General features: G+C 28.7%; 1 protein-coding gene across 1 annotated transcript in view; it reads left to right on the top strand.

Moving 5' to 3' along the window:
* The first annotated feature begins 5,556 nt into the window (after positions 1 to 5,556).
* The window catches only part of LOC129971636 (Wilms tumor protein 1-interacting protein homolog), a 92,581-nt gene continuing 83,380 nt past the window's right edge, over positions 5,557 to 14,757 (top strand). Inside the window, exon 1 of the mRNA XM_056085588.1 lies at positions 5,557 to 7,608. Coding sequence (XP_055941563.1) covers positions 5,667 to 7,608 — 1,942 coding nt within the window. The 5' untranslated portion in view covers positions 5,557 to 5,666. The remainder of the gene's footprint in view (positions 7,609 to 14,757) is intronic.

Genomic DNA, 14,757 nt, shown 5'->3' with positions numbered 1-14,757 from the left:
TTTTTTTAAAATATGAATACTGAAAACAGAATCGTTCAGTATTTAAGTCTTACGTGCACTACTGAATAAATTTTCATAATTTATGTAGTTTCTTAAGAATTATTCCTTAAAAATTTCTCAGATTCATAATAAAATTCAGTTTTTAGTTTTACTTTCAAATGGATTTAAATGAAATGAATAATAATATATTATTTTGCCTTGGTCTATAATTATACTTCAAAAATGTTGAAGTTTAAATTTTATGCAGTCCTTTGTTGTTAAGGAATCACATTCTGCAAATTATTCTTTAAGCTTTTCTTGTTTTCTTCTAGACGTTTCTAGCTTCTGCTATCAAATATTATCAATTTAAGAATTTTGAATACAATAGTTTAGAACAATCAGCATTTTTATAATCTTAACCCAATCAGTCTTGAGAAATCCTGGACGCTGACTGGGGTATCCTCTTTAAGACGGCCCATTAAGTGGTCTAAAATCACCCATTTTTATTAATAGTGATATTCAAATATTCATAAATCATCCAGTTTCAGGACTTATTTAGTTGATTGGAGTTACTACTCCTTTTATTTAAAATATTAGCATCTCAAGAATATTTTGTTAAATATGATTCACAGAGCAGAGGATCTAAATAAATGTTATTTACCGTACGTCATTTATTAGAGCTCAAGTTACATATTGTTACGGAATTTCCGGGGTTCGTTTGGATAGTGGAAGTTATATGGTGTGAAGAACTCTCAATCATCAAGCGGCAGTAGAAAATAAAACAACGACGTTTATTTACACGAAGACACACAGGACAGCACAAAGACGACAACTATATACAGCACAGAAGACGATTATCTTCAGCCGAGACGTGCAGCAACAACAGCATACACAGCAGCATATAACAAGACTCTACTGCAGACAGTAGCGCACAGCTTAGTTAAGCACTAGCTTCACTCCGTCGCTGCTCCACTTATCTCTGGAAGGCCAGTTCTTTACGTCGATTCCGACTACTCTCTTCTCTGTCGCTTCCCACTATTCTCGCACTCCACGGGTTCACGACTGTCCGGCAGCTGCGGCTGCTTCCTTTTATAGGTCTCAGGAGGCGGGGCTAGAAGATTCTCAACCAATCAGGAACGTTCGAGGCGTAACTCGGTTCCTACTGGACGGATCTGGAAAATTCTCGATGTTTCGGGTATAATCTATTTTGGCGTCAAAGTCGTCGCCAAGTCGCCAAATGGTCGCCAAGTTTGTCGCCAAACTCCGAGACCTCCTATGGAACCAACTATGCTGGGAAGCCGCATCATAGATTCGTAACAATATAATGTAATGATTTACTTCATTAAAACAATTTTAATACATGCATTTCTATTTTTAAAAGTTTACAAATTAGCCTTTGGGCCTTGAATTTAAAAGGTATATATTAAAGATTGTTTATCTTAAATAAATCTGATTTATTGAATTAATAATGCAGATATTGTAAAAGATCATAATCATAGAAATCTTTTCTTTGCATTCACTTTTTATAAAATATCTTATTTCATATTTATTTCATTTCATACAGACACGTGTTAAAAATTTCATTTTTATATGTTTAATTTGCAATAACAGTTGATTTATTTATTAATTTGTGCTTTTGTCAATATGATGGCAACGCATTGATAAAAGCTAATTTTTTTCCAGTTGAAGCGTAACGTGCTCAAGCAAATCAAATTTTATTTTTATTTTGTAAGAAATAAGTTGCTGAAAAATATAATTAAATTGTTTTTTAAATTCATTAAAAATAGAAATTTAATTTTTTGGTTAAAACATTATTATTATTAAAAAGACAATTTAATGATCTTCTATATGTTGCAAAATTCATTTTTGTGCTGTAATATTTTCAGAAGTTATGGCAGAAAAATATCAAAATTTCGCTTAATTTTTAATTACTTAAAATTCTAATTTAAAATTCGAAAAAATCACTCTGAGGTGCACATTCCCGATCTCCAAAGTATGCACGTGCCAAATTTGGTAGCTGTAGATGAAACGGTCTGACCTGTAGAGTGCCAACACACACACATACACATACACACATTCAGCTCTATTATAAGTACCGATTATAATATCTGAATATTATTATTCTATGAATTAAGAATGGTATTTTTTTATTTATTCGGTATGATGAATAGCCGACTGAGAACTTTGAATTGTGAATAGAGATGCATAATCCACAATTTTTGAATAACAAATAATATTGCTATTGTTATTTTTAAATATGCGTTCCAAATATCTGTTATTTCAATCATATTATTAATTAAAAATTATTACTTAATATTAAATATAAAATTTATTAATTGTAATTAATACTTAATTTACTAATTTAATTAACGTGTGATTGAATTAATTTATCTGTTTCAGCTTACTTCTTAAATTTTATTTTTTTTCTCAAAACTATTCATTTAATTTATTTATTAGAGTGAACCATTTTCTGGAAAAGATGAGTTAAAAATATATGTCATTTCTTTAAAATGTTTACTTTAGTCCTATATTCTACCAATAGATGGCGATTACAGTAAACAGAGTACATGTAATCAAAGTCAATCATGTCACGAGCAATAAAAAATGATATGTATGGAATAGTGCATCATGAAATACGAATATCGGTCACTCCCGTAAAGTGGAGCGTTGTTTCGCACTTTCCAGTGAAGCCTCGCACTTTCCGGTGAGATCACCGCTGCGATAAATTTCAGTGATATGCAATTCAATGATACGATACGATAATTCCAATAACCAGTCCGTTCACTTTTCAATCCAATCACAGATTTCTTTCGATAGCTTCCATTGGACAGATCGTATCGTCACCGCTCCGGCAAATTTCAGTGATATCGTATGGATTGTTAGTTTCTATCGTGATCCAAAACTTGTAATTGAAATATCATCAGTAAGATCGTATGAAGGATTTGAATCACACCCCTCTTTGAAAAGTATTGATCACTTGTATTTGTGACTTTTTGATATTGGTTACGTAATAACCGCTCTGAAAATATTCGTCATCCCTAATTGTGAAGTGGAATTTGTTGTTATGAAAGATTCATAGACAGAATAAGGCATTTTTAGAAAGGCCATGAGTTTCTAAGAAAGTGGAATCAGTTGCAATTCATGCTAACAGATTAGTGATACACTGCCAAATATCAGAATGAACATTGGAAAGGCGAAGAAATTGTTATATTTCCTCATAAAGCATCAGAGTCAGATATATCGGCATAAATAATTGTTAATTCGGTAGTCCACATTTGCATGTGCTTAAATAGAAGAGAGACTCATCAAAAAATTATCTGATGCATTTATAATATTATGTAAAGTTATACCAGCGGATTAAATCCTCCATTTATGTCTTGGTTGCAAGTTCTAATATTGAAAGGTTGTAAATTTAACACAAGGTATAAAAAAATCACAGGAAGAAAAAAAATGAGCGATGTTCATCCATGATCCCAACTCATAATGGTTCAGTGGTTAATTGCAGATGAATTTTTTCTAGAACACAAGATTTGAATAGGAAATAATGTTTACCAATGCTCCCATTTGATGTAAAACTATTTTTTTTATGAAACATTTTTATTTTACTGTACTCATTCCATAGGATAAACTGTGCAAGAGTATCAGAAGTATGCAACTGTGGTGGTAATATTATAAGCCAGATAACAACTTCCGGAGAAGAGAATACTGTTTTGTCTAGTGGTTATGTTACTCGGCTATGAACCCTAACGTTGCGAGTTCGAACCTCAACCCGCACACAACTTTAACATGAAGCTAAATCAGGATTATTTTTAAAAAATCCAAACATGATCGATCGGTAACTAGAATGGTTTTATTTCTGAAAGATATTAAGAAACAAATGTTGCCAAAGTTTATAATGAAGTGGAAACGAAATTATCATTAATACTCGATATTTATAAAATTTAATAGTCTATTTTATCCAACAAAACTATACTATCCAACAAAAAAGTAATATTTGAAAGAGGATATTAATTCTATTAGCCAAATAGTCAATCTTCTAAAATCTTGCTGCAATATTAGCATATATTGTTTTTTATTTTTATTTATTATTTGGTCATCCGTGGGAAGTATAGAGTAATAATTTGTATGTAAATAATAATTAAAGTACTAAAGTAATTTACATGAAAATATCTTATGATTTAATATTGGTATTATATTATATCCTCATTTATCTTAAATATTTTATATTTAAAACAAAAATATTTTAAATAATTATTATTATGGTTATTAGATTGCATTTATTCATTCATTACGTCTTGGTTATTAATTAGATGCAAATGCTCTATTATTCATTTTCTATTAATCAGGAAACTTTACAGTTCAATAGTAGAAAAAAAATTAAAAATTTCTAAAAAAAGAAAATTATTTCTTTTAAAAAATAGCAATGCCTTCCTTAAACGTCTTTATATTTTATCTTTGTGGAAATAATGATTTCTGTAGAAAGAAAATGAAGTTTATGTAATCTGTTGATACATTTATTTTATTTTCCAAGAAAAATCAGAACTTCATAATCAGAGGCGTATTATGCAATTATAAAGCTAAATATATTAGAAATAAAAAATATTAGACTTGGAAAATTACATTGTTGTAAATGTCAGATTGTTATTATTACACGGAAAATTGAAAAACTTAAGCTCTATACATTTGAAGAGTTTACAAATATTCTTTTTATGTACTGACACTCGTTTCAGCTTTATAAATTAGTATTTATGAATCTAAAGTATAATTTTTCATCGAAGATAATTAAGAATATCTCGTTACAGCAGGAAAATTATTTGCTACAATAAAGGTGTTGAAATACAAACGCATTACAACACCAAATTAGATGTAAATTAATACTTGGATCGTTATTTCTCGGATTAACTTCTAAAAATGCGAATGAATATCTACTTCACTATAAAAGTGTGATGAGTTGAAATCCAAATGACATTTAAATTTAACACATTCAATGCCTATAGGGTTTTTTTTTTTCATGGCAACAATGCAAAGGGGGCGGCATAAGAATCAAAATATTTATATAAAATAACTATATTTTTTTAAAAAATTGAAATTTATATCGATTGTCAAATGTATTGTTATTTTCTTTTTTCCCAAAGAGACCTAAAAGCCTTACATGTTGCAGCCTTTTAGCAAAGTGAGCAGTGATTTCACACTTTAGGAGATTTGAAAATTCACCTGAAAGCAATATTTAATTTAGAATTCTATGTATCTATTATATCTTTAAAGATTGCTAATATTGCTTTCTAATTATTTGTTGTTTTAAATTTTTTTTGCCTTTGTCCCCAATATTTTAGGGACATTTTAAAATATAGTGCACTTGTTACGAAAAAAAGAGAATTCCAAGTTCGTATATATTTTAATATATCAAGTTAAATTTTTGAATAAATATAAAATTGAAGCCATAAATAATAATTTATTATTAGTGTAATTTGTCGTTGTGTTTTGATTTTTTTTTTCAAAAATTTTTCCTTGTTAACTGTGACGTCACAACAAAGCCGCATCTTGTTTTTCACGAAAACATTGAAACATAAAGCTATCTTCAAAAGGCAACAGTTGTTTGGATGTGTGTTTTTGTGTGCTGAGCGGACTCGTCAGGATTTACACCTAATTGGATATTCAAATAAAGCGTTTAATTTAATGTTTCAAGTATGGATGTATATGACGAAGACTTAGAAGAAGACGCTTCTCGAATTTTGAAGGATTTAAGCTTATTTGAAGTGCCATCGAGGGAATGTTTTAGTGCCAATTCAACAACATTGAAAAAATCGGAAACTTCAGCCGGTGAAGATTTTGAGAAGAAAAGGGAATTGTACGCTAATTTAAATTTGGAATCTCACCCAAATCTACAAGCCAATAAAACATATACCAATGTTCCACCAGAATCGTATTATGCTAAAATACGACCCAGACAGGTAAGTGTTCAACATGGATATGGATCTGATGGTTTATTAATAAGAGGGAACAAAACATCATTGGATCCGCGTTCAGTGCAAATTTCTAATGCTGCTTATTTGTCATCAATAAAACAAAATGACGTTTCAAGCAATTTGCTGCATGCCAATCGTTCCTTGGGGGCCATTGAAAGTTTTGTTAAAGCTGGCCAAACTGTGAAAATTAAAGATCCCCCTGCTTATTCTAAAATTGATCGGGCAAGTGTCATTGCTGCATCAAAATTTCCGACTCCTAAACAACCACTTCCTGTTTCTGTGAATAATTCCTCACTAAATGTATCTTTATCCAATGGCTTGCACAAAGTTACACTATCCGGATCCAGCTCTAGTATCAATAAGTCATATTTGCAAGTTAGCGATCATAACCAGTTGAAGTATTCTAATATTCCGAACAAAAATCTTTTGAGTTCTATCTCAGCTATAACAAATAGGCACGGTCATGATTCATTACATTCCAGTCCTCGCAGTAGCCTGAGCAGCTCTAGTGGCAGCCGTGAATCTCAAAACTCTGGTTCTCCCAGGACAAGCTATACTGGTCCAATATATGAAAATTTGAGTAGCATACGAAGTACTAATAATATTTTACCTGAAACGATACCAAAGATTAATGCATCATCTGTTCCTCAAGATATATTACAGCTTTCAAGACCTAGCAGTTCTTTAGATACTCAAAATCCTAATTCATGTTGTATAGGCGTTGTGCCAAAACCTCCTCCACCTTATCCTTATCCTAAGGCTCCTGAACCTCCAATTTATGCTAACTTACAGGAATTGTCATTAAAACCTCATGCAACAGCAACACACCGTAGTACTTCTATTAGTGGTAGTAATATAAGCAATTCAGTTCATCAACAGGTTGCTCCACCTAGTTATCCATATTCTTCTACCCCATCTTATAATTCCCTAAACAATGTTTCTCATGTTACATCTTCGATTGGTAAAGATCACCCTTTGGTTTCTGCTGGTTATAGTTGCCAACCTGTTAGTGCAACTAATGTTTATCAAGTTTCAAGTGGTTCTACTCCACAGTGTCAACAAGCCACTGGTCCTATTGGTAATGTTATATACACCCAAAACAAAGTTTCCACATCCACTAATCAGTTGCTAAACAGTTATTTAGGAAATTCAGCTGTCAGTTTAGCTTTGAGGCAATCAAATTTATCTAATTCATTTACTCCAATTCAAAACAAGCCATTATCCCACCAATCAGCAAATCCATCTCTTATTAACAGTACGCACAGTTTGCTTTCAAGTCCAAATCTGCAGTCTATCAATTCTTCACTTGTTGGTAGTACGCATAGTTTGATATCAAATCATGGTTATGTTAGTCCTGTGCCAAACAGTTGTCATTCCCGGGAACCATCTGTGCTGGCCAAGATGCAGTTGCCTCAGCCAGCACATTCTCAAATACTAACTTCTTCAATGACACCAAAATCTGTTTCTGCTGGACAACTGCCTCCACCTCCACCATATCCAGGTACAGGATTTAAGCCAAATACTTTGAATTCGAAAACTCTTTTACCATACAATGTGACCCCACCAAGGCAAAAAGGGCCAACTGAAGCCGAGAAAAAAATTGAAGCTTTGACGAAACAAATTGAAGATGAAATGGAATCTAATCCTGAGGGCGAATTTTTTGGTAAGTAATTTCTGTGCATTTTTGGATATAACTTTATGTTTCTATTCATAATAGTTAATTTGTTTTTTTTCTATTAGTTTTTGTTTTATTTAATTTTATTTGTTCCCAAAACAGTCCTATGCATTTTAAAAATGAGGCATGTGAGGTATTTTAAAAATACGTAAGTTTCTGATTGAATCCTGTATTCATTTGCGATATAGTTTTAAGATCCTTGTTTGATTAGCTTTATAAAATATTTATGTCAATGAGGAATTTGTGAAAAAGTCAATCTACATGTAAATTTTATTTATCAGAATCTGGAAATTATTGTAGTATGAAAATTATAATAATCTACATTTAAAATGTTTTGTAAAATATTATACATATCAAGAATTACTTTTTATTCAAATTGAAAATAATAACACAAATAGTTTTACATTTAAACTTCAGTTGTTAGAATTAACTAATTGTTATTAACAATAACATTTCTTTTTAATACATGGCTGATGAGGTTTTTTATATATATATTTGTTTTAATATTCTTATCAGATTTAGTTTGATTGATTTTGATATTTTTTTATATATTATTATTGCAGTATTATTTTTGGGAAATATTTTATATAGGTCTTGAAGTTATATATACACATAAATGCTTGTCATGCAGTAAGTAGTCCTAAACTAATTAATTAAAACTAATTCTTTTACATGATAATATAATTCATAGAAAGCTTATTTCCTATTCTTAAACATGCCAGCTGATATGTTCTTTTTTTTTTTTAAATCCATGTTATACCATAATACTCAAAAGAGAAATGCCTTTCTTGACATGCTTTGAAGAATATTTTCCTTGCTATGTGATTTCCATAATGTTTTTTCAGCAGTGGCTTTTGTAGAAAATTTTCCATACAAAGTGCTATTTATTAAGAACATATTAGCTTGATAAATAAATCCCATTTTCTAATTTTTTGGTTTTATTCATTACAGGGTTTATTTTTATCTGAGAAATTTCAGACTCTTAATTTTTTATTACTATGAATAAAATAAATAAATAATAAAATTTTGAAACAAATAAAAACAGATTATCTAGTAAATTACCATGAATTATTAAAATAAAAAAAGCTTTCTGAAATATGAAAAATAATTTTATTAAAATTTTTTAATTTCTTGCTGAATAAGCAAGGTGTCAGAAATATTATCTGATCAATTCTTTCCTATATTTTGTTTTATTTATTGATTACTGTCTTTTCCAAAATATTTAAAATACATAAAACTGCAGATGCAAATGGAAATGTTTTAAAACTTATAAGGGCGATAAATATCAAATAATTGTGTATGTTTTAAATATTCGGGAAGCAATAAAATTAAAAAGTATTCTATGCAGATGCGGCTTTAACTTCTTAAATCATTTATAAATTTCATTTGGTTGTAATAAGAGCGTTGTGTTTTTTGCTAATGTAGATAAAGGAATATTTACTTACATTTCTTTTCTTTAGTCATAATATATTTTTATAACCTTCTTATCATTCTTAAATCATTTTGAAACTTTCATATTAATTTGATTATATTAATTTATTCTGAAATAGTCAGATTGTGAAATAATGGCAGATCCTTTTCTTAAAAAAAAAAGAAAAAAAGTGTTTTGCTATTATAACCAACTAACATCATTAACTATAAGCAAAACTTTTGCAATTTCTTTTTATATTTTTTAAAGATTCATTCTTCTTTCAGTATTATTTATTCTGACAATTTTTTCCCTCTTGTACATATTGGACTAAACAATAAATTAATAATTTATTGTAATTCGCTGAAAAATATTAAAATTTCCTTTTAAATTCCTTTTTTAAAATCTTATTTAATTTTAATCCATTTTTTATTTTCTTCACATTCCTTGACAGTGCAACAAAATTTTAACTTCTTTGGTATTTTTGTTGCTATATTAGCATAATACATACATCTTTATTATATGATATACTGAGAAGAGTTGCATGAAAATATTTATTATATGTTTTTGTATAGAGATCTGAGGAATATTTTGAATACATACTCTCATTTTAAGCAATATTGCCCTGATATTGTTTAGCTTTACTCTAGTTTTCAAAAGATTTTCCTTTTTCAGAAGTTAAAAATGTCTTTTAATTCTGATAAACATTAATGAATTATAATTTATAAAATATTTATAATCCTATAATTTAAAAAAAAATGAAATTTATTATAATGTGCTATTTAGTAAAATTCATTCTTGACCCTGTCTTGTGTTTTCTTGAATAAATTCATCAATAGTTAAAAATTTTATTTTGAACGTTTGTGCGACATTTAAAAATAATTATAGGATTAGAAAACATTTCTCAATAAGACTTAAGATTAGTGTTCAGTTTCTTGTCAAACATGACGAAAACCTTGACAACCATCTAAAAACAATCAAAAGTCCACAATCTTTGATGGCTTGGTAACAAGTAGCTTTTATGATTGCAATAAAAAATTGTCAAGATTACATTTGATCAGAAATCACTTTAAAGTAATTCATCTTTAGTCCAGCCATATTTCTGCATACCTATGCAAATGTTGAGCTTGCCACTTGAAATATGCACTACATGTTTTAAGGCTTATATTATTTGTGAAAAATGTTTTACAATGTAAAATTTATAAGTTCCCTAAAAAGAAGTTTTTCTTTATTCATATTTTTCCTATGTCATCTTCTCATAGTGCATCAGTTTATGTGTATATTAGTTTCATCAAAAGCTTTCCTAAGAAAGAAATCATTTTTCTCTATATATAGATTTTCATATATATATATATAATTAGTTTATTATTGAAGTAATTTTTACACTATATGATTGTTGATTGATTCTGGTTTTTTCAATTTTAAACTATAGTCATATGGAGTGAATGATATTAGAGTCAGCACCTCATTTTAAAACTTATTTTCCATTCCAACATAATAATATTTGAGCCCACAGTTAATTCTCGATAGCCCTATTTTTGTAATTGATCTTAAAAGGAGTAAAGTGATAAACTGGATTGCATTTTATTATTGAATTGCATTTTAAATATCAGCTTTCCAAGATATTATAACTTGTATATAAATGAGATATAATCATTATAATTTGTAAATGTGAGGAAAATATTTTATTTCCTGTTATCTGATTCATTATTTTGCACATATAATTAAAAAAAGGACAAAGTAAAATTTTAGGAAACATGGTTTAGATAGTTGGCCAAGATTTAAGATATGTTTATAAAAATACCATGTTTGCTAATTAAAAATTAGGTTGCCCTATTCAATTTTGTTTTCTTATTTATAGAGCACATTTACTTGCCATACTTGGAAGCTTTTCTAATATTACTTATGTAAACAATGAAAAATGTACGGGAAAAAAATGAATTATTAACGAGAGGGAATGTACAATATGACATTTTTATCAATGAAATTGATTATTACCCTTTATGGCTAATGACAGTTTGGAAAGGAATGATCACTCCCTTTCAGCAATTTTTCATAGTTTGTGTGCAGTATCAATGATCTAGTGTATAATGGTGTATTTAATTATTAAATTTCATAAGTTTAAGACTTTTGAATTCCTTTTTTATTTATGTTTCCATATATTTCAAAATAAAATATGGAATTAAAAAAAATGAAATTTGTAGAAGAAAAAATAAATTGAATTGTTAAAGTTAAAAGAAATAATGAAATTGTTGCATTAAATAATTTCTTATAATTATACTAATTAGTTCTCTGTCTATCAACTTCATAAAATTTTGTGATTTAAATGAAATTTACTTTTTTAGAGAATCTACTGCGAGTTTAAAAGTTTCATTGAATTAATATTTTTAATTGTTAATATTTTTTTCTTCATGTGTGGCATATTTTAGCAGGTGCCTGGTTATTAGAACTATAATTTAAAAATGTATTGTAAAAATTGTTTGCCATCTGTACTAAGTTCTTTTGTTTTTCTAGATTTGCTTTATATGTTTGTACATTCACACTCTAATATTTTTCCCTCAAGTTTATCAGTTTTAACAAATCACTGAAATATAAATACAGTGATGAAATAAATATATGTTAAATATTTTTTTTTGGATATTTTTGTTAGATTTAACTGATTTCATATAAATGTTACATTCTAGTTAGTAGTTGTTGTTTTTTTTTTAAATGTTCTTTTATAGAATAGTCTGCTCCCCCCCTTTTTCCATTAGCAATGTGACAAGATTTTTTTTTTTTGTATTAATGTTTTTTTTTTTTTTTTTTTTTTTTCATTAAAGATACTTCAAGGGTTTCTGCACAAAAACATGTATCTCATTTAAAATGCTATGCATGAATAACAATTACCAAACATGAAATATGTTTTGTCTGATTCATGACTTTTATATACAAATATTACATGAGAAAATATTCTGATGATCAATAATTGAGGTTGATTTATCTCATGAAATTCTGATTGTTTTCTTATTGCCTCCACAAATTCATAATTAAATAATAACAATTTTTTTTTTTTTTTTTTTTTTTTTGCCTCAGTTGTAATATTTTACACATGATGATGTACCTTGAATGATTGAGCTTGTTGTGAAATATGCAGTCATATTTTCTGGTGTTTATTGAAGACAAAAGAGTATTTTGTTTCCTTGATATTTTATTAAAAAACACACACACATGCACAAGGTCTTTAGCAAAATAAAACGAAATCCGATCTGAATTTTAGCACATACTTTGTAGCTTGAAAAAAAAAACCACACACCTTGTTTTTAGGTATTTATGGATGAATGATTTCAGAAGGATATAAGTTGGGAGTTAACATTTTTTTGTGGAAGGCATCTGTATTTGATTCTTTTGTTTTTAGCAGATCTTCATGATTCACCCCCCCCCATAACTCTTTTTTTGAAAAGAATAAATAATTCGAAATATTTTGCGTTCTCTCTGAATTTTGGATACAATTAAAAATATTCTTAATATTAAATAGTAAAAGTTATGAACATTTATTAATTGCAACAATAAATAACAATTATGGTCATTAACAATAATGGGTATCAATTAATAAAAATGACATTTATCAAACAGAAATTAAAATACAAATGTTAATTAATCAGAAAATCGAGCTGAAGGCTTCGTGACCTCGATTTACATCCGAAGTCTTGTTTTATTACATGTATCATTTTATTATTTCTGTTATTTTTTTAATGATTCTGTGCGTTTAGATATGATTCATGTCTACCAATATTTCACATAGTATATAATTTATTTGTCAAGAATGCTTTTTCTTAAAATAATAAAATTTTTTGAACTGCAATCAGGATGTTTTAGAACTCGGACACTAACTGAAAAGAGTGGAAAGGGAAATGATAAAAATGAAAATATTCTGATGATCAATAAGATCACTCCGGTATAGACAAAATTTTTAATTGTTCCATTTAGTCTGAAACGTCTGGTCATTTTAGTTGAACTACTGGATGAATGAATTCTTTGAAAGAATTTTCCGTGGACTCGCATGATTTCTGAAAGAAAAGAAAGTGACTTATTACTTTCAGTTTTTATTGTCATTCCTGCGCCATATTTCCTGTGCCAAAATAGTTTCATTTTTCGAATTTTCGCCAAGTTGCACAGGAAGGACCTCAAGGCCTCCGAAAGCTCATAGGAATAGCTTTAAAACATACGAAATATTTCAGCCGTTTATTCAGCTGCCAGTTTTATTTGTTCCAAATGCATGTTTTAGGAACGGAAATACGTAATTGAAATCAGAAATATGCAAAAAGTCTTCGCAGATGAAGAGAGGCCTTCAGAATGTGTATTCGCTTTGTTGGTTCTTTTTTCTTAATTCTGTTATTGGATTCAGTTCGGATAAAGAAAGGTATTCTTTTAAGTTGGCGCCGAAAATCTTTTCGTTTTATCAATACACTCATTTAACGCTTTGTTTAATTAGTTGTTCGTAATAGTGGAAGAATATGACCGAAGAATCGTTGATGGGAAAAAAAAAAGCTTGGAATCTTGTTTTGACCCTTAATAGACAGCCGGCTACTGTTCCCCAACCGGTTAATTGCCGAGCTGCAATCCATTAGTTTACAATCTGGCATTCATTGTTTTACTGAATCTTCCTGTGAAGTCTCCTCTATTTCTGTCTGTCTTTAAGAGCTGTAGTTTTCTGGCTCTAAACTATTGAATTATAAAATGTTGTTAAATATGTAACATGAAATAAATTTATAAAGTAGAATTATATTAAATGGAACCGAAAATTCGAATGCAGCAATAATCTTTGTTGACGATTTGGAACATTTTCTTGAAAAATCAAATATGGCATTCACTTTTCTCCTGTGTAACTTGAATATTTATCAAAGCGGCAGATATATTATGTGTATTTGATTTGTCTCTTAAATCTTATCCATTATTTTTTTCCTCGAATTGACCTTTTATTTATGTATACATTTTTTTTTTGCTGTTTAAAAAATTAAGTTAATATATCTGCAGCCACATCCAAAAGATGAAGGTAATTGCGTTAATCATTTAATGTCTGAAGGCGTCTAGTCGTAATTTTTCTTCTTTCAAGACTTACTTTAAATACAGAAATTAAATTAGAGTTACGCATTTTTACATGCGGATGGACTGACTGAATTACTAAGAAATAGTTTTGTTTTTCCTTTAATATGAATGGAAACAGTTCTGGAAGAACGATTGATCACGTAATTCTGCTTCAAGGCTAATCAGAACGCTCAAATACGTAAAATTTTGTTATATTCGAGTAATTACATTAAATATGTATTAATGCATATTGTGTAATTAACCTTGCATATTGTATAACAATAGAAATAATGCTTACATGACCCATTTCCGCGGAAACTTTGATTTCAGCGTTTTCCAGAATCGGAATTTTATTTTGATTAATTTACTTTTGTGTAATAATTCTATAATATTTTTGAATATATCATATTTTTTGTATAAATTCATACAATTCGTTGTTCAATCACTCTTACTTATTTTACTTCTTGAGGTTTATGTTTGATATAATTCTTTATTTAATAAAGTTCAACTTTTGTTTTGTTTGTTGTTCCGGGCTTTTCAGGTATGAAGAATCTTAATCGAGGTTTCTTCTAAAATAAATTATGGATTTTTGCGAAAAAATATTCTTTAGTTTTATATTTTCCCAGTTCTGCTGTCATTCGAAGGGTGTAAAAGGTCCTTTAGCC

Source organism: Argiope bruennichi, chromosome 6, assembly GCF_947563725.1.
Source record: "Argiope bruennichi chromosome 6, qqArgBrue1.1, whole genome shotgun sequence".
Lineage (NCBI taxonomy): Eukaryota > Metazoa > Arthropoda > Arachnida > Araneae > Araneidae > Argiope > Argiope bruennichi.
This window is presented reverse-complemented; position numbering and strand designations above follow the sequence as displayed.